This window comes from Gorilla gorilla, chromosome 2 (genome assembly GCF_029281585.2).
Source record: "Gorilla gorilla gorilla isolate KB3781 chromosome 2, NHGRI_mGorGor1-v2.1_pri, whole genome shotgun sequence".
Taxonomy (NCBI): domain Eukaryota; kingdom Metazoa; phylum Chordata; class Mammalia; order Primates; family Hominidae; genus Gorilla; species Gorilla gorilla.
Genome location: NC_086017.1, coordinates 24316363 through 24340643, shown reverse-complemented (window position 1 = coordinate 24340643; position 24281 = coordinate 24316363). Strand labels below are relative to the sequence as shown.

The 24281-nt window shown below is 54.2% G+C and overlaps 1 protein-coding gene across 7 annotated transcripts in view; it reads left to right on the top strand.

The window, feature by feature from the left end:
- GRIP2 (glutamate receptor interacting protein 2) overlaps positions 1 to 24281 on the top strand; it is a 111958-nt gene that overhangs the window by 75182 nt on the left and 12495 nt on the right. For 3 of the 7 annotated variants that reach the window (XM_063703649.1, XM_019024598.4, XM_019024599.4), the window contains exons 2-20: positions 1703 to 1783; positions 2062 to 2197; positions 3103 to 3248; positions 3943 to 4029; positions 4566 to 4641; positions 5853 to 5998; positions 7093 to 7240; positions 7351 to 7520; positions 9735 to 9860; positions 10411 to 10560; positions 13150 to 13336; positions 13820 to 13965; positions 15095 to 15175; positions 16478 to 16544; positions 16647 to 16792; positions 17992 to 18136; positions 20257 to 20396; positions 20977 to 21156; positions 22167 to 22344. In XM_063703649.1, the coding sequence (XP_063559719.1) occupies positions 1703 to 1783; positions 2062 to 2197; positions 3103 to 3248; positions 3943 to 4029; positions 4566 to 4641; positions 5853 to 5998; positions 7093 to 7240; positions 7351 to 7520; positions 9735 to 9860; positions 10411 to 10560; positions 13150 to 13336; positions 13820 to 13965; positions 15095 to 15175; positions 16478 to 16544; positions 16647 to 16792; positions 17992 to 18136; positions 20257 to 20396; positions 20977 to 21156; positions 22167 to 22344 (2536 nt within the window). Of the gene's footprint in view, positions 1 to 1702; positions 1784 to 2061; positions 2198 to 3102; positions 3249 to 3942; positions 4030 to 4565; positions 4642 to 5852; positions 5999 to 7092; positions 7241 to 7350; positions 7521 to 9734; positions 9861 to 10410; positions 10561 to 13149; positions 13337 to 13819; positions 13966 to 15094; positions 15176 to 16477; positions 16545 to 16646; positions 16793 to 17991; positions 18137 to 20256; positions 20397 to 20976; positions 21157 to 22166; positions 22345 to 22618; positions 24277 to 24281 lie in introns of those variants that run through there. The other 4 variants (XM_055381071.2, XM_055381072.2, XM_055381070.2 and 1 more) reach the window with 4 other exon arrangements.

Here is a 24281-nt window from a genome sequence, read left to right as displayed (position 1 = left end):
AAAAAGTGAAGAATAATATAAGTTAGACTAATATACTAATATACACACACATACAGATTCCTGGAGCCCACCCCCAGGGTGTTTCCTTTTTCAGGTCCTAGTTGGGGCCAAGAATTTTCCTTTCTTACTTCCCTTTTCTTCCTCCTTCCCTCCCTCTTCCCTCCCCTCCCCTCCCCTCGCTTTCCTTCTTCCTTTCCTTTCCTTTCCTTTCCTTTCCTTTCCTTTCCTTTCCTTTCCTTTCAAGTAATTAGAAAATGAAATTTGAAAAACAATCCAATTTCTGTAGCTTTAATACACTTTAAATGCCTAGGAAAGGCAATGCCTTGGAAAGGAAATACCTTTCCTTCCCTTCCCTTCCCTTCCCTTCCCTTCCCTTCCCTTCCCTTCCCTTTCTTCCTTCTTTCTCACCCCCTCTCTCTCTTCTGTCTCTGTCTTTCTCTCTTTTCGAGACAGAGTGAGGGTCTCAGAGTCTCTCTGTCACTGGAATGCAGTGGCACAATCACAGCTCACTGTAGTCTGGACTTCCCAAATTCAAGTGATTCCCCTACCTCAGCCTCCTGAGTAGCTGGGACTACAGGCATGCACCACCATGCCCGGCCAATTTTTGCATTTTTTGTAGAGATGGGGTTTCACTATGTTGCCAAGGCTCTTCTTGAACCCCTGGGTTCAAGTGATCCACCTGCCTCGGCCTCCCAAAGTGTTGAGATTACAGGCATGAACCACTGTGCCCAGCCAATAATTTACATTTCTGACAAGTTCCCAGGTGCTGTGGGCCTGGGGACCACATTTTGAGAATCTCTGCCTCATACTGTTCTGCCTTCTTTATGTTTGAAATGTATGAAAGATTTTCTACTAACTCAAAAGAAGCAAAAAAGACAAGATTTCATTGCAGATGAAGCACCCCTTGACGTATCTTAGAGAGATAAAGAAGACATGGAAAATAGAACGGCGGGTGTGGATGTGGGTCATGGAGAGTAAAATGGAAAGTCCTAAAGTACATCTATAAAGCTTTTCAAAAGAGAGAGAGCTGATGGAAACAATATTTGAAGAAACACAAGAGAGCGCTTTCTCGAATTAGAGTGAAGGAGACAGACTTATCTCAGGCTGCCTAGAATGCCTGAGAATGTGATTCATAAACTGTAAAGTGCAGTCCTCATGAGGAAGCATTAATCAGGTCCGCCCAAGACTGAGTTTCCTCTCGGTCAGAGCTGTCTCACATGAGCTGCTGTGCCTGCGTGTGAGAGAGCTCCCCATCCCAGCAGGTATGTAAGCACAGCCCTGGGTAGTAGAGTCAGCAAAACTGGGTTCTAATGCAGATTGCACAACTCTCCAGCTGTGTGACAATGGGCATGAGTTGGCCTTCTCTGAGCCTCAGCTTCCTTATCTGTACAGTGGAATAATCTGATCCATGGTAACAACATTCACGGGGTTGTTGAGACAGTGAACCACAGAATGGCTGTGAAGCTCCCAATATATAGTGTAGTGCTCAAAGAATGTTATTCAGCCCCAAGAGCAGGGGCCAGGCTTTCTTTGGGAGGAGGAGCTGTGAGGATTCTCCAGCAGAGAATCGGGTGGAGCTGGTGGCAGGAGGGAACCCATCTTACAGGCCACGTCCACAGAGTGGAAAATTCCCAAAGCAGAGGAGGTCTGCAGGAATGGAAACGAAAGTGGAACTCGGCCTTTCCCTCTTTCTCCCCTGCAGACGATGGGCCCTACTCCAAAGGAGGCAAGGACGCAGGAGGGGCCGACATTTCCCTGGCGTGCCGCAGACAGAGCATTCCAGGTAATGAGGCTTCCCTCATTCCCTCTTTTTCTGCCCTGGAGGCACAGAGAGCCCTAGGTGGGGGTCAGATGGCAACGGCTCTGCCACTAACTTGCTCTGTGACCTTAGACCAGCCACTTAACCTCTCTGATTCTCCTCTGTAAAAAGGAGGTGATCATCACCCAGGGCAATGCAGCAGAGTGCCCTACTAACCAGGTGCTCGCCTCGCTTATCTTAGAGCTGGGGGCCTGAGGTGGCCCCAGCTGCCCGCTCAAGCCCCCATCCCCATCTGTTGGCAGAGGAGTTCCGAGGGATCACTGTGGTGGAGCTGATCAAGAAAGAAGGCAGCACGCTGGGCCTGACTATCTCAGGTGGCACCGACAAGGATGGAAAGCCCAGGGTCTCCAACCTGAGACCTGGGGGACTTGCAGCCAGGTGAGAAGTGGGCTTGGCACGGCGGCAGGAGGCGGGTGCAGAGGCAATGATGGGAGCCCAGGGCCAGTGGAAAATGTACTGAAGGTCTTAGGCAAAGCAATCAGGCAGCTGTTTCCAGGAGCACCCATCAACCTGGTGTCTGCAGAGGGAAGGCCTCCAATGGAGGCTGTAATTCTAGGCCCTGGCTTCTCTTTTCTTTTATGCCAGGGGCTTGGCCATAGCACCCCACAGTCACCAGGCCATATCTGCCCTCCAGGCTTTTGCATATGCAGTCCCCTATGTCCAAAAGCCTGTTCCCCACCACATCCTCCTGGCACACTCCTCTTTACCCCTCCACACTCAACACAGAGGTCACTGCCTCCAGGAAGCCCTCCCTGACCCAAGGCCAAGGCAGCTGCACTGCTCTGTTCCTGAAGCCCCACATGCACATTTCTGCACACATTGTCTGATTTCCCCTATCATTTGCCCCTGTGGCTCCCTTGGACTGTGAGGCCTGGGAGTTAGCTTCTCAGTCACTGCCTCCCTGGGCCTCACACAATGCTGGTGCAGATAAATGTCCAGTTGAACAGCAGGAAGGTTGGTGGTGAGAAGTCAGGAAGAGCATTAGGGAATAGCAAAGGATGTGATGATCTGGTCACTCTGCAGGCTCGTCTGAGACACCCCTGCAGAAGGAAAAGCAGGCAGACCAGTGAAGGGGGAAAGCCTGGGACCTGGGTGTCAGTCTCTGCACTCTCTTACGTGCTGTGTGACCCTGGACAACTGTCTGACCTCTCTAAGCCTCAGCTTCTCCGTTTGTGAAATGAGGATCCAGTGATCATAGGGATTCCAGAGGAGGGTGGGTGTGAATGCCAGGACTGCATGGGCCAGCACCTGTTACCATGTGTGCCCTGGCCTTCCTGCTCTAGGAGTGATCTGCTGAACATTGGTGACTATATTCGGTCTGTGAACGGGATCCACCTGACCAGGCTCCGCCACGATGAGATCATCACCCTGCTCAAGAATGTGGGCGAGCGCGTGGTGCTGGAGGTGGAGTATGAGCTGCCCCCGCCCGGTGGGTGCCCTTGGACGGGGAACTTTCTCCACTGCCTCGGTTGCGGGTGGACACGGCTACCTCCCCACCAGGGCCTGGGTGGTAGGGATCATGACAGATGGAGTGGGTAGAACCTGGAGACTGGCCACAAGCATCCATACCTCGCCTAGGGGCTGTGCCTACAACCGCAGTATGCTGTCACCAGGAGGTGGTGGGACTCTATAGCCAATGTCATTTTACATATTTAGTCTCCAGATGCTTTTCCTTTAGCGGGGAAGGTTTTGGAAGCATTAGCTGAATAAGTTGTTCCCTGACCTACCACGCCCACACTCCACTGCCCTGCGCTAAGTAACGGTGGTGTAGGGTTTCACCTAGCTTGGGATTTTCAAAGTTGGTCTGAAGTCATGAAGTTTGAGTAACTGTCTGGAATTCAGCCCTGGCCTGAGCCTACCAGCCATGGACTCAAGCCTGAGTTCTGCCGTCGTCTCTGTGAGCATGGGCAGGCCCTTTCCTCTCTCTCAGTGGTGGGCTAAGTGGGATTAAGGGAGAGGATCCCTCTAAGCCTCACTTGTTCGACCTGTAAAATGGGCAAGGGTTTACCCTCCCTGTAATCTCTGTGACTGATCACCCAGTCCTCCTGGAATGAGCTTTGGGCACATCTACCGGCCTGGAGATGCGACTGAGGGACTCAAAGGCGTCCTCCATTTCTCCCCAGCTCCTGAGAATAACCCCAGGATCATTTCAAAGACAGTGGACGTCTCCCTCTACAAGGAGGGCAATAGCTTTGGCTTTGTCCTTAGAGGTCAGTGAAAGAATTGCCCTTGGTATTGGGGCAGCAAGAAAGAGGCTAATACTAATTCCATGTGTGCACTGTTTGGATTTGAATGTAATTTATGTGTATCTCAGTTCTGACTTTGAAGAACACAGGACCGTTAAGGTAAGTATTCAGTGGGAAAATCTGCCAAGCAATGAAGTAGGCTTGGTTGGGGAGAGTGAGAGGAGAAAGTTGTACCGGAAAATGATGGTGAAAGCTGCTACCGAGACTGAGAACAAAGTCTGGAGCTTCCTAGAGATCAGGGAAAAGGGGAAATAAGGTGAGGTCACAGAAGAGAGGCAAGCCATTTAACAGAGAGAAGACTTTGGTCATGTTACCCACCCCTTGCACCATCTCTTGGGAGGGCGAATTTATTGTTGGTGTCTCATAAGAGGGTCCATGAATAGCAAGGACAAGGTCCTCAAACAGGTTTTATTGAAGGAGCCTGCTCAGGGGCTGTGTGGGATCCTCTGGATGGGAAGGGGTGGGTGGATGATTCCTGCTTCTTGTCAAATCCTGTCCAGGAGGTGCCCATGAAGATGGGCACAAGTCCCGCCCGCTTGTCCTGACCTACGTGCGGCCCGGTGGCCCTGCCGACAGGTGAGCCGAGACAGAAGAAATCCACACACTGCACTGACCTGCCCCAACTCCCCTGTGAAGAAGGTGGAGTGGGGTCACCATGCCCCTTCCCCAGATGAAGAGATCGAGGCCCTGAGGGAACACTCCCTGCCCGGTGTCATTCAGGGAGTTGTTGACGGAGCCGGGATGTAACCCCAAATGAGGGAAACCTCGAGCCCTTTCTTCCCCAACATCCTGCTGTCTCAGGGGTTGGGGTGTTTGGAGAGGGGCAGCCTTGGTGTCGTTCTTCCCTTTCCTGCTCCTTGGTTTTCCCGTCTGTGGAATGGTCCCTAAGAGTTGCTATGAGAGATTTGGGGGCACGCTGATTGGCCACTGCTGTAGCCGTCTGTGACTCAGTCTCCTGGGTCCTGGCTGATTGACCCAGCTCGGCCCTGCCTGGGCCCAGCCCAGAAGGGCCAGGAGGAGAGAATGTGGGGAGAGAACATGTCCAGTTCCCAGCCCCTGATCCCCCGGCCTCCCCAGTGGGAGATTCCTGGCCATTTTAAGAGAAGCCTGGAACGGCCTTGTCAGAAATCTAAATCTGTCCTTGGGACAGGGCCCTGTGATGAGCTATTCATAGAACCCCCGAGAATAGCTTTGGCCACCTGTTGGGAGAGGCGTTCCAGGCTGGGGATGCGACGCAAACCGAGGTGAACCCTGCTGGGGCCCCTCCCCTGGCCCCTGTTGAGTTCTTTCCCAGGCACGGGTTGTCATCAGGCCAGAATCACTGCTGAGAAACCAGGGTGAGGGTGGAGCAATGGGAAGGGACCAGGACAGCTCAGACCAGCCCCCAATGCCGCATGGCATGGGCACAGCTCGCACCCTCTCTGGGCCCTGGTGCTGTCCTTTGTCCCTGAGGCAGGAGTTGGGGGCGACGCTTGAAGAGCACCCCCAGCTCAGACATTTCAGGGTTCTGCACTGAGTCTGTGAATTACTGCACACCCAGAGGAGTGGCAGGCGGCAGAGCCACCCCATCCTGTCTTCATCCCCCCTTGCTTTATGCAGCTCCCCACTCCTGGCGTGGCTCATTCCTTCACTCACTCATGCGCCCCTTCACCCGTCCCCTCCTCCCCTTCCTCCCCCACCCACTCCCTGCTTCTTTGTCCTCCATGTCCCGCTTCCCAGCGCCCTCCCAGACAGGCTGTGCCCAGTGCTGCTGCTGGGCCAGGCTGGTGACCAGCCCTTCCCTGCAGGGAGGGCTCCCTGAAGGTGGGTGACAGGCTGCTCAGCGTCGATGGAATCCCACTGCACGGGGCCAGCCATGCCACCGCCCTGGCCACCCTGCGGCAGTGCAGCCACGAGGCACTCTTTCAGGTGGAGTATGATGTGGCCACCCCTGGTGAGTTGGGGGCCTGAGTGTGTGGGTTGGGGCAGGAGGAGGCCTGGGATGGGGGGAGGCGGTAGTGGCCATGGATCTTTACCACTGCAAAGGCTGCATGACCTTATGACATTGGGCCAGTCACAGCTTCTCTGGGCAGTAAATAGTATGTGCTAGTTGTTGTTTGATGTGCTGGGGATCCAGCCTAGAACAACAGAATTGAGGTGTCTGTTCTCATGGAGCTGGCATTCTGGTGGAGAGAGGACAGTATCCAGAATAGATAAGATATGGTGTATGTCAGTTGGCAGTAAGTGCTGTGGAAAAAAGAAAAGAGGCAGGGAAGAGAGATGGGACAGGCTGGGGGATGCTCTCTCACTAGGGGAGTGAGGGAATGAGCGAGGTGTGGAATGTCCAGGGACAGCATTCCAGGAGGGCCGAAGAGTAAGTGCAAAGGCCCTGAGGCAGGAGCATGGCCAGCATGGTTGGTCACAGTGAGGAGGCTGCTGTGGTTGGCACAGGTGAGTGAAAGGAGGTAAGGGCAGAGCAGGGTGAGGTGGAAGCTGGGAGGCCATAGGAAGCGGCAGCAGCTGTCCAAGCGAGAGCTAAGGGACTGAACCAGGCTGGTGGCTAAGGAGGGGAGAAGGCACGGGATTCAGGAAACATGATGACGGTCCAGCTGGCCTGATCTGCTGAGATTTGGACATGGGTGGGCGAGGGCAGGAGCTAAGGGTGCGGCCAAAGTTTTAATTTCCAGCCACTGGGTGTGTTAATGGAGGTGCCATTTCCTGAGATGGGGATGGGTTGTAGTGAACATTACAGTTTAGTGCTGGTATACCACAGGCTCTTAATAAACTTCATTTCACCCAGCAAAGCCCTGGGATCACAGCCCCTCAGACCTGAGCTCCTGCCCCTCCTCCACTGCTATCTTATCTGTCAAATTGATATAACATTTGGTAGAAGATAAAAAAAGAAAGAAAAGAATAAAAAATTATGTTAATCAAATGGGTATAACAGTTTCTTCCAGGCAGCAAGGATTAAATCAGGATAGCAGGGTGAGGCTGGGGAGGAAAGTGCTCGGTATTTGCGTTTCAAACTTTTTTTCTCCGTCATGCCAGACACGGTGGCTAATGCTTCGGGACCTTTGATGGTGGAAATAGTCAAGACGCCAGGGTCTGCCCTGGGGATCTCGCTCACCACCACCTCCCTCCGGAACAAGTCAGTCATTACCATCGACCGCATCAAGCCAGCCAGCGTGGTGGACAGGTAAGGCACACCCTGGGTGCTGCCACCATGGAGGTGTGTGCAGGGGAGAGGCGGCCCAGAGCTTAGTCTGGCCTGGACCAGCCTCCGCCTTCACTCCCCTGCCTGGCCAGGAGCGGAGCCCTGCACCCTGGAGACCACATCCTGTCCATCGATGGCACCAGCATGGAACACTGCTCGCTGCTCGAGGCCACCAAGCTCCTGGCCAGCGTTTCAGAGAAGGTGCGGCTGGAGATCCTGCCTGTGCCCCAGAGTCAGCGGCCACTGAGGCCCTCAGAGGCAGGTGGGTCCCCTCAGTAGATCTCAGGGCCCAAACCTAGGCAGTCATGAGGCCTGAGAGGCCTGGGACCAGAGCCCTGGGCAGGCTGGGAGGAGCAGGCTAAAATGTACTAGGACAAATCTTCATTTGCCCAGGGAAGCTCAAATTATTAAGAGCAGCAACTGAGTGTGGGAAGGTGGGGCAGAGAAACAACCTGAGGGTTTGAATTGAGTCTGCTGGCATAGATGCCCCCAAAGCTGGTTTCATCACTGGTTGCATTAATAGGAGTATAAGGGCTAGAATGAGGGAGGGAACAGTCCTGTGCTCTCTGCTACTCAGAGCTTAGATCCTGGGCTCTTCTCAGTGACTCTCAGCAGATCCAGAGGAGGCAGCTGGGAAGTTAGAGAGGGCCTGGAGTTTCTCCTTTGAAGAGTCAGGGTCTCCCAGCTATGAGCAGGGAGCTGGGTGCTGGGCATTTCCAAGAGCAGAGGAAGTGGGTGGTCTGGGGGTCCAGGGGGCACAGCTGGGGCCAGGGGCAGGGTGGAGGGTGGCCACAGAGGGGCAGCTTTCAGCTCAGGGCAGGAAAGCACGTCCAGCAGCCCAAACCTTGGGCCTTGAGTGAAAGTCCCATCTTTGCTCCCAGCAGCTGGACAAGTGCTTTTCCCTCTCTGAGTCCCAGTCACCTCATCTGTAAAAAGGAGGGAGGACCTCTAATGCACAGACATGGGGGAGGCTGATGGAGATAAAGGACAAGGCACAGCCCAGGCCTATAAATCCTAGCCCTAAGGGCAGAGCTGGAGGGTGAGGAAGGAGTCTGTCGACCCCACCCTTTGCAAACCCCATCTTCTGGAAGAGAACGGAATCCCCCACATCTGATTGGGAGGACAGTTCTTGGGGAGAGTCCATCTCTATGGTCTCTGCCAGCTTCTGAAAAAGCCACACTGAACCACAGTCCAGGGACTGATGTGGGCGACATTAGGGCTTGAAACAGCGTCATTCATTCTCGTACCATTTGTCGAGCATCTGCCATGTGCCAGGTTCGGTGCTGCGGCCTGCACGCCTCATTACTTCCTCATGACACCTCTCTGAGGTTAGTCTTACTGTCCTCCCGCTTTACAGGGAAAGCTGAGGTAGCGTTGCAAGGCTACACATCTGCGTACAACCCCTTGGCTCTCATTAACTGAGCTTCTACTAAGTGCCAGGCACTGCTCTAAGCATGTTATATTATTAACTCATTCTAACCCTCCCCATTACCCGAGGAGGTGGCCACTCTCTTGGTCCCATTTTACAGATAATAGCACTGAGGCACAGATAGGCCAAGTGACTCCTCCAGGTCCCGCAGTTGGTCAGGGACAGAGCTGGGATTTGACCCAGGCAACTGGCTCCAGAGTGGGCCAAGCCCTGGGGAGGGGGGCTGTGGAGATGTGGCTCAAGGAGACAGAATCAACAGGCTGAGACAGTTGAGTCCTCACCTGTCCAATCGCGCAAGAGGAGAGCTGGCCTGGGGCGGTCTGGGGAGAGGTGTTGTATGGTGGCCAGTTTGGAGGATCAGATGGAGGAAGCAGGGTCTCCTAGGGGGTCGGGGCAGCGGGGGTTCCCTGGGAACTTGGAACAGGAGTGCAAAGAATTCACTGTGGATAAGGCTGGGAAGGGTTGCAGCCTGGAAAGGGGGAGCAGCCTCAGCCCATGGTGCACTTCAGCCTTGGCCAACCCAGCAGGAAGCCCTGGAGCAAAGGCTGTCCTGAAGAGTCCAGCGTGGGGCAGAAATAGCCAGGCCCTAGTGCCCCGGTGCTCAGCCACTGGCCAAGGCTGCCTGGGCTGCAGAGCCACTGCAATATCCCCAAAGTGCTGCAGCTGGACACCGTCTGCCAGCTGCACTCCTCACCAGTTCTTTCTTGGAGAAACTTCATGGCAGCACTCATAGCCGTAGACCTCTCCGGCTCCAGGGCAGGATGCCTGTGTTCAAATGCCTGCTCCACAACCTCCCAGCAGTGGGCCTCGGCCTGGCTTCCTTTCTCTCTCCTGTCCCTGCCTCTCAGGCTGCCATGTGGCAGCAGCTGCACTCTGAACACAGTGCCCGGCACATTGTAGGCGTCCGGGACATGTGAGCAGAATACTAAATGCCTTGCCTGGCTCAGGGGAAGCACGAGGATCTTCTGGTTCTTGCTTTCCTGGCTTCATAGTGCCCTCAGCCACTAACGCCTGCACCTCTCTTTCCTCTTTCTCCGCTGGCTACAGTGAAAGTGCAGAGGAGTGAGCAGCTGCACCGCTGGGACCCCTGCGTGCCCTCCTGCCACAGCCCCCGGCCCGGCCACTGCAGGATGCCCACCTGGGCCACACCTGCTGGCCAGGACCAAAGCCGATGTAATGTGCCTGCCCTGCTGTAGCTCAGCCAGTCTTGTAGCCTTTCCTAGGGAGGGGGCGATGCCTGTTGTCTAAGGGAAGGAAACTCAGACTCAGAGATTAGTGAGCTGGGTGTGGTGGTGCACGCCTCTGGTCCCAGCCACTCGGGAGGCTGAGGCGGGAGGATTGCTTCAGCCTGGGAGATTGAGGCTGCAGTGAGTCAAGATCACACCACTGCACTTCAGCCTGGGTGACAGAGCGAGACCTCAACTAAAAAAAAAAAAAAAAAAGACAGAGAGATTAGGTGGCCTGCCTCATTGTCATCTAGCATGCCAGTGGCAAGATTGGCCCCGTCCCTAATAGCTGAGTTTCACAGGGTCTATGGAAACCCTGCAGTCTTTGAGACCCAGAGAGGAAAGGGACTTGCCTGACGTCACACAATGAGTAACTGATGTGAAGGGGGAAGGCATCCCCATCTCTCCCTGTGGTTGGGTGGCTTCCCAGCACCCACTGTGTGGTAGGGTGGAGAGCCTCGGCTGGGGTTCACGGGGCTGTGCTCTCATCTCCCCAGCCTTGTCTTCAACTCCCTTTTCCTCGCCGACCTTGAACCACGCCTTTTCCTGCAACAACCCCAGCACCCTTCCCCGTGGATCCCAGCCCATGAGTCCTCGAACTACAATGGGGCGGAGGAGGCAGCGAAGAAGGGAACACAAGAGCTCGTGTAAGCCGTGGTCTCTTCCCTCCTCCTTGGGCTGCTTGTATGTCTGAGAGTGAGCCTTGCCAAAGGGTGTATGTCGGGGCGAGGGGAGGTATTTTGGGCAGAGCTCCAGGTGTATGCATGGGAATGTTAAATAACATGAGTGGAACACCAGGCTGTCATGGATGGTTGAGCAGGTTGTGCACTGCTCAAGAGGACCACTGAGAGGTGCCAGTTACTTTGTACACTTTTATTCTTGTATTTTTATTATGAAAAATTCCTAGGATTTGGTGATAACGTCCTTGAGGAAAGGAAGTCTTTTCAGATGTGCATGAAGTTTTCACATTTTTTGCCATTCAGTCCTGATTCATTCATGGATAAAGTCTCAGTGCTGCGTTACTATATCCTTACCACCTCTCTGCCATTTGTTAATTTCCCCTAAGACAAAGACATGGCCTGAGACTCTAGCTGTCCAGAATGTAATAATTTCCAGTCTTACTTCTCTGCTTATTTATTGTTCAAAATTGCCCTTTTGAAATAAAGATATTTACATGTTAAGAAAAGTAAATCAATAGAAGACAAAAGTAATGAATGATAAGGCAGGAGCTATGTGGAAGTGGCAAAACACAATAATGCCTAAAATTTTGAAACCCTTCTTGGGAAGAGTCTTTCCTTTGTTGATGCAGAAAGGGTTCTCAGCCTCCTGCCACATGAGCTGCAGAGGCCTCCAGGAAGGATAGAAGATCAAACTGGGCCATTTGAGATAGAACCAGGTGAAAGAAGAGAGGAGTACAGGTCACCTGGTGTCTGAAAAAAGCTAAATATGGTTCTACACTTCCTGGCAGCCAAAGGGAAATGGGAAACAGATTTCAGAGTCAGAGGAGAGAGAAAATGTACCTCTACTAACCATCTTTCCTGGCCACCAAAGTGGGGAATATGTAGATGAAAAGATGCAGAAATGCTGTTCATAGGTGGGGGATGTGGAGACTGGAGGCTCTTGTGACTCCTCTGCCTGTCTCCTTCCTAGGATGTGTAACTAAGAAAGTACTATCATTATTGCTGTTGATAATAATTTATTAATTAATTATAATTAATTAATTATGGGGGCATAGTACTGAATGTACATACTATGGGGACATAGTAGTGAAAAGAAACAAATAGGCCAGGCATGGTGGCTCACGCCTGTAATCCCCACACTTTGGGAGGCCGAGGTGGGCAGATCACTTGAGGCCAGGAGTTCGAGACCAGCCTGACCAACATGGCGAAACTCCATCTCTACCAAAAATACAACAAATTAGCCTTGTATGGTGGCACACGCCTGTAATCCTAGCTACTCTGGAGGTGGGAAAATCGCTTGAACCCGGGAGGCGGAGGTTGCAGTGAGCCGAGGTGGCGCTTCTGCACTCCACCCTGGGCGACACAGTGAGACTTTGTCTCAAAATAAATAAATAAATACATATAAAAACACAATATACCTAAAAACATAACATATTACACATTTTGTAATGTATAATATACAATATAATTTAATAATATAATATGACACAATAATATAATTAGTAATAAAATGAAATACCAAATAAATTTTGTTTGATAAATAATAAATGACTTTCAGGATTCATATTAATGATGCAAATATATTTCATATATGGAATGTAAAACAATATTTATTAAATAACCTATGTATCAAATAGTTAAACATAGAGTTGCCATATCACCCAGCAATTCCACTCCTAGGTATATGCCCAAGAGAAGTGAAAACATGTGTCATCTCCACCTAAAAACTTATACATGAATGTTCATAGTAGCATTATTCACTGTAGCCAAATAGTGGAAGGAACGCAGTATCCACCAATGGATGAATAGATAAACAAAATGTGGTGTATCCATACAATGGAATATTATTCAGCCACAAAAAGGAATGCAATTCTGACACCTGCAAAACATGGATGAACTTGAAAACATTATGCCAAGTAAAAGCAGCCTGTCACAAAGGCCACATGGTGCATCATTCCATTTATATAAAGTGCCCAGAACAGGCAAATGCAGAGATGAAAGTAGATTCGCGGTTGCCTAGGGCTGAGATATAGGAAGATCTTTGGGGATGGCTGAAGGGAACAGGGTTTCTTCTGGAGGTGATGAAACGTTCTCAAATGCATTGTGGTGATGTTTGCATAATTGTGAATACACTAAAAACCACTGAATTGTACACATTAAATAGGTGACTACTGTGGTATGTAAATTATATCTCAATAAACCTCTTACCAAAAAGCAGAGTGACATAATATAGTAGATACTACAGTAGATCACAGCACAATAATACAATAAAATGACACTGCCCCCCAGAACCTGCTTTACAGCATGACAGTCAATCCCAGCCACTGTCTTCCCTAGTCCTTGCCGCACCCCACGAGGTGGGAATCACGATCCCATTGTTCAGATGAGGAAGCCAAGGCTCAGAGTGAGCTGTGATCTGCCTGGTCCCAGATTGAGTCAGGGCTCCCACTTCCTTGCACTCTGGCTCCAGTGCCTCGGGCCCCGGGATGGGCAGGCCCTGGCAGGAAGACCTCCGTGGGGCGGCTCACCTGAATGCTGGGCCCACCTGTCCTACAGTGTCGCTAGCCTCCAGCACGGTGGGGCCAGGCGGGCAGATTGTGCACACGGAGACCACGGAGGTCGTGCTCTGTGGAGACCCCCTCAGCGGCTTTGGCCTCCAGCTCCAGGGCGGCATCTTCGCCACCGAGACCCTGTCCTCCCCACCCCTCGTGTGCTTCATCGAGCCTGACAGCCCGGCTGAGAGGTGAGCCTCCTGCCCCCTCCCTACTGAGCCTCCCACTCTAACTGAGAGAAACTGAGTCACAGCACCAAGCCCTAGCTTCACAAGCTCATCTCACTTAACCATTGCATCAGCCCCAGCACCAGCCCCATTTTACAGATGAGGAAACCGAGGCTCAGAGAAGCTGACTCACTTGCCCAGGATTGCACAGCTCACCCATGGAATCCCAGGGCTTGAACCCCTGTCTGCCTGAAGGCAGAGTCCTCTGTATATACATCTTGTAAGGCCCATGCCATCATCCCCATTGGACAGACAGAGAAACTGTGGTCCAGCAAGGTCCAGCCCTTAGCCAGATTCCTGAGGATACACAGGTGGGCCAGGGCAGAGCTGAGAGTCACCCCAGACCAGGAGGTGGGGCCCAGGTTCAGTCCTGCCCTGTGTGGCGTTCTTGTCTCCCAGTGGACCTGTCACAGAGCCTCTTCTCTCTGCTGGGCACCCTGGGTTCAGGTGTGGGCTGCTGCAGGTGGGGGACCGTGTCCTGTCCATCAATGGCATTGCCACCGAGGACGGGACTATGGAGGAAGCCAACCAGCTCCTGCGGGACGCCGCGCTGGCCCACAAGGTCGTGCTGGAGGTGGAGTTCGATGTGGCGGGTGAGTGAGTGGCCCAAGCTTCCTCCTCATATTTCAGGGCCCTGCACCCCTCCTCTCTTTATCCTGCCTTGCCTGTGCAAACGCTCCACCCCATCCCCCTCTGTGCCCAATGCCCTTCTCCCAGGGGCTTTGCAGCTTATAGTGGGAAGGGAAGCCTTGGCACGGGAGGGAGAAGTTTCCACACCAGGAGACTTTTGCAGAGGGGCAGGACCAAGTGGGGATGGGGTTGGGGAGCTGAAAATACTCCAAGTTCCTTCTCAGTATGGGTTAGGCAAAGAACCTTTTTTTTTTTTTTTTTTTTTTTTTTTTTGAGACGGAGTCTCGCTCTGTCGCCCAGGCTGGAGTGCAGTGGCACGATCTCGGCTCACTGCAAGCTCCGCCTCCCGGGTTTAGGCCATTCTCCTGCCTCAGCCTTCCGAGTAGCTGGGACTACAGGCTCCCGCCACCACGCCCGGCTAATTTTTTTATATTTTTAGTAGAGACGGGGTTTCACCGTGTTAGCCAGGATGGTCTCGATCTCCTGACCTCGTGATCCGCCCGCCTCGGCCTCCCAAAGTGCTGGGATTACAGGCGTGAGCCACCGTGCCCGGCCTGGCAAAGAACCTTGAACAACAGTTTGGGTCAGAATTCTGCTTCTGTGACCTCAACACTGTCTGGCTTTGGACAGGACACTCCCTCCACTGTTTCCCCATCCGTAAATAGTTGATACGATCTTTTCACTATAGGGGCGGTACTTGGGTTAGGTGAGACATATGCCCAAGAGAAATGAAAACATGAAAATACCCAGCCACGGCCTGGCACATAGTAGGTGCTCAGGAAATATGTGCTAGATTCACACTGGGTTGTTAGGCTGTGGGGAGCTCCCTTCCCGCCCACCACACCAGCTGACAGCCAAGAGGCCTGGTTCCAGCCCTGACTCTGGTCTGACTAGAGCAGGTCAGTTGTTTTGAGCAAATCTGTCAGCTCACTCTGCCTCAGTTTCCTCCTCTGTTGAGAAGAAGCAGGGGGTTGAGATTAGGACTGTGACTTTTGGGGTCACTCCCAGCACAGCCAGAATGGGCATGGGGCTGGGGTTCGCTGAGGCTCCTCCTCTGGGTCCTCACGTCGGTTTATGTCCATCTACCCCCAGAGTCTGTCATCCCAAGCAGTGGCACCTTCCACGTGAAGCTGCCCAAGAAGCGCGGCGTGGAGCTGGGCATCACCATCAGCTGTGAGTCTCCTCCCGCTGCTGTCTGCCCCTGGGAGCGAGCTCAACTGCTGGGGAAAAAGAGCTTGCCAAGCTCGGACCAGCATTTCCATGGCGTGACACCCTGCAGGGCCCGAGGAAAAGGCTTGGGGATGTGGGGAGGCTGGCTTCCGTGGACCCAGCTGCGTGTTCTCAGCGAGACCCCAGCTTCCCAAAGCTTCAGCTTCCCCTTCTGCACCATGGGAGTCCCCTGGCCTCGTGGGTCTCCCAGGGGGCTTGTGAGGTGCCCATGGTGAGAGAGCATTGGAAAGTGACAAATATTTAGGCTGGGTTTGGTTTTCTGCCTGCTTCTGTGTTCCCAGAGCCCAGCAAAGGCCTGGAACACAGTAGGTGCTTAATTCATGTTTGTCAAAGGAATGAAAATGAGGAATGCAGAAGAAAAACGTAGAATGGGTGAGCATGGGAAAGGTGAAAGCCCTCCCGTGGCTCCCATCTTATTCTGAGTAAAAGCTGAGGGCCTCGGGCCCCAGTGAGGCCCTCTGTGCTCTGGACCCCATGACCTCTGACCTCATCTCCCGACTCTCCCCAACTCAAGCCCTCCAGCCGCAGTCAGCCTGGCTGCTCCCTGCCATGCCTGCCCCTTCCTGCCTCTGGGCCTTTGCATCTGAGACTGTTCCTCTGGCCTCTTCCCTACCTCCTTCATGTCTTTGCCCAAATGTCACTTGACAAGGCCTTCCCCGACCACCTGACTGAACATTTACCGCCCTCGACACAAGCCCGTTTCTCAGGTTTCTCCGCAGCTCACTTCATCAGTGTTTAAATGTTGTTGATTGTGACCACCACTGGAGTGCCAGCTCCAGGAGGGCAGGGAGAGATTGCCGTCTGTTTTGTTCACTTCTGTGTCTCCCACCCCCAAGCACACAATAGAGCCTGGGTGCTGGCCCTGAGCCCGGTGCTGGGGACACAGACACCAAGCAGACAGCCCCCCTCCACAAAGAGCTCGAAGTTTGCTGGGGGATGGGCTGAGCAGGAGGAAAGAAGAGCTGGCATTGGAAGGGCCATGCTGGATCTTGTGCCTGTGTTATCTGGTTTACTCTCACCGCATCCCCTTGAGGTCTGCGGTGCCACCCCCATTTTACAGGGGGGAAACTGAGGCACAGGGAGGTGAGCTGATTTGCTCACGGTCACCCAGCCAGGAAGCAGTGGGACCAGGATGTGAGTAGGACCAGTGGCTCCGAGTCCACACTCAGACCCCTGGGCCTCGCCACCCCACCCCACCCCAGGCTGAGGCCACCAAGGTCAGATTCATGGCCTCTTTTCCTCCAGCGGCCAGCAGGAAACGAGGGGAGCCCTTGATCATCTCCGACATCAAGAGAGGCAGCGTGGCACACAGGTAGGGGCACTGGGGCACAGGAGGGGAAGTGGCCAACAGCAGTGAGTATGGCACCTGCGTGCACCAGGCTCCTTCCATCCCCTCTGCCCCCGATTCATGCAGGACGGGCACCCTGGAGCCAGGCGACAAGCTACTGGCCATTGATAATATCCGCCTGGACAACTGCCCCATGGAGGACGCCGTGCAAATCCTGCGGCAATGCGAGGACCTGGTGAAGCTGAAGATCCGAAAGGACGAGGACAACTCTGGTATGGCCCTCATGCTGGCCTCCTACCTCCAGAGGCCCACCCTTTGACTAGCGGGTTCCCAGCTTGCAATTCAGGGCTCCCTCCAGCTGAGGAAGGGAGGGTGGTGGGTACTGCTGAAGGCTGGCTGGAATGAACAAATGAAGGAGGGGACAACACCACAGATTTCTCACTGTCCCCGGCGTCTGGGGCCCTCCAGAGCCTCTGTGAGGTGGACAGGAGTTTGAGACTCTCCCGTAGTCTCCACGTCGAGCACCAAGCCTGGCAGAGGAGACCTACTGAGTGCAGCTAGTGCAGCTGGTGGAGAGATGAGTGGGTAGGGCAGGGGAAGAGCGAGGCTGCCCTTTTGAGTGGCAGGCTATGAGTGGATAAGCAAAGACTGCAGACTCAGGCCCCACTGACGCCAGATAGTGATATAAATGAGTGAGAAAAGCTGTATGGATTGGAGAGGCAAAAGGGACGGGTGAGGACTGCACCAACTGGAAAGTGAATCCCTGATTCAAAGGGGCAGCCTCCAAATCACCAACTCCGACCCTGTGAAAGAAGGTTACTGTGGGAGGTAGATTTCTTTTCTTTTCTTTTTTTTAAGAAAAGTTGGGCCAGGTGCAATGGCTCATACCTGTACACCCCTCACTTTGGGAGGCCAAGGTGGGTGGATCACTTAAGCCCAGGAGTTCGAGACTGGCCTGGGCAGCATGGCGAAACCCCATCTCTACAAAAAATACAAAAATTAGCTGGGTCTGGTGGTGCATGCCTGTAGTCCCAGATACTTGGGAGGCTGAGGTGGGAGGATCACTTGAACCCTGGAAGCAGACGTATGGCAGTGAACTGAGATCGTGCCATTGCACTCCAGCCTGGGCAGCAGAGCAAGACTCTGTCTCAAAAACAAAAACAGATGATCAGGGGTTCCCTTCGCTTCCTGCTGGCTGCTGGAGGAAAAGAGGCCACTGTTTCTTGTCATCAATGTTGTCATTATTGTGGGTGAGGTGTGATGTTTCTTTTCTTTACTGGTATTTGGGCAGAAGATGGCCTCAGGGTCCCCAGGTTGTGCTACATGAAATCAGAGCGTGAGTGACTGGGTGAATGAATTAATAAATAAGTATGAGTGAGTGAGTGAGGCCAAGGCTTTAGGGAGCTTTGGGTACCCAGCTCGTGGTCCTGCCCGTCGGGGGCCTCCTCCTCATGGGTCCCCGTGCTTGCAGATGAGCTGGAGACCACAGGTGCCGTCAGCTACACAGTGGAGCTGAAGCGCTACGGGGGCCCCCTGGGCATCACCATTTCGGGCACGGAGGAACCTTTTGACCCCATTGTCATCTCAGGCCTCACCAAACGTGGCCTGGCTGAGAGGTGAACTGGGGCTCTGTGGGGACGCATGGTGGGCTCAGGGAACACAGGAAGCAAGAGCTGGGGCTATGGCAAAGCCAAGCAAGATTCTGACCTCTGTTCCAACATTGACACTGTGGGTGACATTGGGCCAGTCACTTCCCCTCTCTGAGACTCAGGTCTGCATTTGTAAAATGAGTGTCAGCCCCTGCCTGCCAGGGCAGAGGCCCACACCCCAGCAGACCTCCTGGCTCCAGGTAAGCACTGGGCCAAGGTGTGTGCATCTTCCTGCTCCTACCTGTGTCTGGAAGGTCAGCCCTGCAAGGCTATTTGGAGCGCCTGCTGTGTGCGGTATAGGATGGGGCAGTGCCCCAGTACCCTGGTCCCAGCACTGCCTAGGGCTTTCCTGAGGCATTGGGGGACTGTCCCTGCTGCCCCTAGACTCTGAAACTGTGGCAGCTGAGGGAGCTGTAAGAATGGAGCCCTGTCCCAGGGTGAGGTGGAGGTCAGAGATGGAACCCGACCCCCAGTGTGGGTGAGACCGAGCCTTCTCCCCCCAGCTGGGCAGGGATGAATCCGGCAGGCAAGGAAGCGGTGAGCTCCCAGCACAGCGATGAGCGGGCTGTAAAAGGAGAGCCTGGTGGGGGCTGCAGGGGCAGGACGCGTCCCGGAGGAGGGCACCGCGCAGGAGGGGCGGTGGCTGGGCGGGTGGGGAGAGGATGGGAGGGATTCCGGGGCGTGGACCCTGCTCCTGGAGCGCCCCCTGCTGGACACCTGGCAGACTGCAGAGGTCGGTGTGGGACCCTTCTGACCCCAATGTCTTCATCAATTCGAGCATGTACTGGGCACCTACTGTGTGCCTGGCCCCTCTGTCCTGGATGCTGGGGCTGTACAGACAACACTCCTGCCTTCGCCGGGCTGATGTAGCTCAGTGCTGTCCAACTGAAATATAATTTGAGCCACAAATTTAATCAGACACTTTCTAGTAGCCACATTTGCAAAGCAAAAAGATGAAATTCATCTTAAATATATATTTAGTTCAACATGTAATCAATATAAAAACCATTAAGAACATGTCTTATATTCTTTTTCATGTTACACCTTCCGTATCTGGTGTAAGTCTTCTGCTTTCAGCACATCTCAATTTGGGCAGTCACATTTGAGGGGCTCAGCAGCCACCTGTGGCTGGTGGCTGCCATATTGGACACCACAGCTCTGGTCCCCTCCCTGAACCCACCATTCCCTGCCTCGCTCACTATCCTCATCCCTGGGGAAGTGCAGGGCAATGCCCAAGCATGACTCTCCAGGAGCTCCCATATGGGGTGACATCTACAGCCCCAGAGGTTAAAGACCCCTGACCCTAGTCCTCTGCCTCCTTTTCTTCCACCTGGCTCAGGTCACTCTAAGCACCTGCTACAGCTTCTCCCCTGCTCAGCCCTGGCTGCTCCTCAGAATCACCTTCCTGCCCCATCCCCACAGGTACTATTTAATTGGTCAGATGTGGGGCCCAGGCACCTGCATTTTCAAAAAGCTCCTCAGGTCATTGTAATGGGTGTCCAGGTAGAAAACCACTGGGCCACAGCAGTGCTGCTGCCTGGCCTCACCAGCCCTTCACGCCCTACTGTGAGGTCTGCTGGGCGCTGGTGATTATGCCCATTCTCCAGGTGGGAAAACTGAGGCCCAGGAAGGGGCAATGGCTACCAAGGGTGTCTGCTGGAGGGAAGTAGGAATCCATTCCATTCATTCACTCCTCAGTTATGATTTGATAATTAAATTAGTATTATCACCCCCATTTTACAGATGAAGAAACTGAAACTCAAGGGTTGAAGAAACTGGCCCAAGATCACATAGCAAGTATTTGGCAGCTAGTATGTGAGATTCTCAAAACCTGTGTTGGACACTGGTTCCAGAACCTAATTTTGCAGTCAGGTGGGACAATCCCCTCCCAGGTTCTAGACTTTATGTCTCTATTAATGTGATCCAAGATCATACTTGCGTGCTTTTGTTTTGTTTTTGGCAGCTGGGTTTAACTGGGGTCAGCCAGACTTCTGCCTTGTGGCTCTCCTGGATTCCCTGAGGGCAGACTGCCACTATGAGGCCCCGAGTGTCTAACTCCCATTCTCTGCCCTGCATCCACTCCTCAGGACTGGTGCCATCCACGTGGGGGACCGCATTCTGGCCATCAACAGCGTTAGCCTCAAGGGCCGGCCGCTGAGCGAGGCCATCCACCTCCTGCAGGTGGCTGGAGAGACCGTCACACTGAAGATCAAGAAGCAACTAGACCGTGAGATTCGCTTCATACCCTGGGAGCCACCCAGCAGGTTTAGGAAGGGCAATCCCTCTGTGCCAGGCTTTGCCTACACACCCTCACAGAGTCCTCACTGCAGCCCTGTGGAGGCGGGCCTGCGATGGCAAAGAAGATAAGACTCAGAGAGGGAAGTGATGAGCCCAAGGCCACACAGCGGGCACGGGGCAGAATCTGGGTCCGAGCCCTGTTCTTCATTACTTCCTGCCTCTTAAGGTGCTCACGTGTGTATACTTCATGGCCATAACTCATGCATTCCTCAGCTGCCCCTGAATACGTCCCCATGCCTTGGTAGAAAGGCCACCATAGGCAGTGGAAGGGGCCTGAGCTAATCCAGGCTCCACTGGTGCTCACTGTGTGATCTCGGGCATGCTGCTCAGCTTCCCCGAGCCTCAGTTTTCCCATCTGTGAAACAGGTTTGCTTATTAGTGTGCCATGGTCATATGTCAGCTCAGAAGGGCTTACTGCCTGTGAGTTTCCAGACCAGGCTGAAATGCAGAAACTGAGGCTCGCTGTGAGTGTCTCTGAAGTCAGAAGTGACACCCCTCTTTCCTCCCAGGCCCCCTCCTACCCCGCAAGTCGGGCAGCCTCAGTGAGACCAGTGATGCTGATGAGGACCCAGCAGATGCCCTGAAAGGAGGCCTGCCAGCAGCCCGCTTCTCGCCAGCTGTGCCCAGTGTGGACAGTGCTGTGGAGTCTTGGGACAGCTCGGCCACCGAGGGTGGCTTTGGGGGCCCAGGTAATACCTTGGGGCCCTTGGACAAGTGACACGCTCTCTCTAGGCCACCCCAGCTGCTGGGCCTGTGCAGGACTGTTCTTGTGCCTGTTCCTCCCTCCTGTGCTCCTCTCCTGGCATCCTTTAGGGGCCCTTCCTGAAGGAAGACCTGATTTGGCTCCGTAAGCCACTCTTAGGGCCCCTTGCTCCTGGAAGCATGGACTGCAGCCATGTCTTTTGATTTAGAACCATGGGTCCCATGCTGGCTGCTAAGCTTTCCCCACTGTGAAGTTATGGACAAAGCTGGTCTTTCTTCTACTGTATCCTTCCTTCCTAGCCCAATGTCTGGCACACAGTAGGTGCTCAACAATGTTCATTCCATCCAGTTGAAAATAGGGAGGCCAAAAGCCCCCTCCCACCCCAGCCTACAAGACCGGATGTGGGGCAGACACCTCGGGCTCCCTCCCAGGCCAATGCATGTTGAGACCTGGAGGTGGCCTCAGGGAGACGTCTGAGTCTGGTGGCTGGCCGGCTGGCCTCAATGACCCAGAGCCACTGGAACTCCCCGTGGTCCAACTCAGAGGACTGGGTGGGGGGGCGAGGCCTCTACAGGCCGTAGGTGGCTGCCAGCCCATTCTTGCCTGCGGACAACTGCCCTCCCTGGGCCTCAGCTTCCCCATCTCCAGCTCTCTGTCAGCATCTCTCAGCTCACTCCCTGGGGCTGGACCTTCAGAGCTCCCAAAGGCAGGAAGTGGAGGGTGGGCCACATGTTCAGCCTCCTTCCGTGGCAGGGTGATGGCCAAGCCCAGGCCGATGGAGTTGAGACAGAGTTGCAGAGCCCCAGGCATTAGCTTCTGGATGACCAGGAGCTCCAGGGAGATTCTGAGAGGCAGAGGCCCTCAGAGGGCTGTGTAGATGCAGGCCCAGAGAGGAGCAAAGACCTCCCCAGGGTCACTCAGCACAGCTGGAAATGGGGCAGGCAGGAGGGCAAGGTGAGGCCGCAGAGAACACAGAGGCCCTCTCTCCACCACCAGGGTCCTATACACCACAGGCAGCAGCCCGGGGCATGACCCCCCAGGAGTGGAGGCCTGGCCGGCTGAGGGGCAGCCCTCCACCCACCGAGCCCCGGAGGACAAGCTATACCCCGACCCCAGCTGACGAGAGCTTTCCAGAGGAGGAGGAGGAGGAGGATGATTGGGAGCCGCCAACGAGGTCTGTGGTGGGAGCACCGTGAAGGAGGAGGGAGTCATAGTGTCTTGGCTGGGGTGGGCGAGGGTGCCTGTGCCAAAGTGGTGGGGGAATGGAGAGTCTTGGTGGGCTCCTGAGGAGGGGTGCCTCCTGGGAGAGAAGCACTGAGCAGAGCCACCTCAGCCAGGCTGAGACGGAGGGAAGGGCAGACTGGTGGAGGGCACGGCAGGGACGAAGGTATAGAGGTGGAGAGCAGCCTGGTTTGCCCTTCCCAACTTTGATCATCTCCTGTTCTCAGAAGAGCAGCAGCAGACTCAGAACTTGAACCCAGGCCCACCTGACTTACCCCAGATGGCCTGATGGCCTCCTGCAAGGGCCCTCAGCCCACCGGCACCATCCCTGGGCTGTGCTGAGTGGCTGAGCCGCTGGAGAAGGCTCCTGCAGAGAGCACGCTGTGGAGAAATGCTGTTCCTCATCTGGCCCAGGCCACCCTCCCATCGTGGTGCTTTTGGTCAGGCGGTTCCTTCTGCCTCGATGCCTTTCCCCTGGTCTCTCCTGGCAAATCCCTACTCATCCCTCAAAACTCAGCTCAAATTCCCCTGCCTCTGGGAAGCTTCCCTGTCTTTCTCAGGCAGAAGGGATTCCTCCCTCCCTCCTGGTACCCACAGCTGCTCCTACAAGTCTCCTGGTAGCCTAACCACCTTGTGTCTATCTGGCTAATTACTTTGCTATCATCTCTACTGCGTGGCACCCCAGCTCCATGCGTGGCCCCTAGTAGGTGCTCAGACATATTTTGCGAATGAATCTCCAGCTCTGTAAGAACAGGGGCCACACTTTATTCTCTTCCATATCCCTGTGCCCGGCAGAGGACTTAGCTCAGGAAATGTCTGTGGAATTGACTTGAATGGAGCAAGTGTCCTTCAGCCTCTGTCTTTTCATCTGTTACATGGAAAGGGAGGGAGGCAACACATCCTCGTTCCTAAGCTCCCTAAGATAGCAAAGCTTGCGTGCCCTTGTAAAAGAGCAAGTGCTGGCAGGGTGCAGTGGCTCACGCCTGTAATCCCAGCACTTCGGGAGGCTGAAGTGGGCAGATCACGAGGTCGGGAGATCGAGACCATCCTGGCTGACACGGTGGAACCTGTCTCTAGTAAAAATACAAAAAGTTGGCCAGGGGTGGTGGCACGTGCCTGTGGTCCTAGCTTCTCGGGAGGCTGAGGCAGGCGAATGGCGTGAACCCAGGAGGCAGAGCTTGCAGTGAGTCGAGATCGCGCCACTGCACTCCAGCCTGGGTGACAGAGCAAGACTCTGTCTCAAAAAAAAAAAAAAAAAAAGCAAGTGCTTTGTAAATCACAGCATGCCTTGTAACCGTCGAGGCCTTTGTAATTAGCAAGTGGCTTTGCGAAGTGTCAAAATGTGAATTGTGAACTTTCTGAGACTCAGTGTTAGAACTGATGATAACAGGCTCATACAACCTGTGATGGGAGTTATGGGTGTTCTCGACCCCTTCCCCAGCACAGATATTTCATCCTCTCCATCCATCTCTGTCCTTGCTGGCTCCAGCTCTGTCCCTGTCACTGTCCCACGGTGCCGTGTGTCTGGGTGGGGCCAGGGGCCGTCCTCTGGGACTACACCATGGATCTCCTCTCTGTTCGTCTGTTTGTCCTCTGTCTCTCTTCCTAGGCATCCTGTGTCACCGCTCTCCACCCCGTCTCATCTGCCCCTGTTCTAACTGGCCACCGACAGTCCTGGTCGCCCCTAACTGCGTCTTTCCCCTATTCCGTGTCACCAACCACTGCCCCGGGGCCCCAGAACTGCCACCGAGGACGCCCGCCTGCCTGCCCGCCCACCCACCCTGTGGCCCCTCGAGCCCAACGCTGGGCCCTGGGGCCCCGAAGACTCCTCAGGCCCCAGCCCGCCCACCCGCCTGCCAGGAGTTGACGCTCTCTGGTTCCTACGTTACA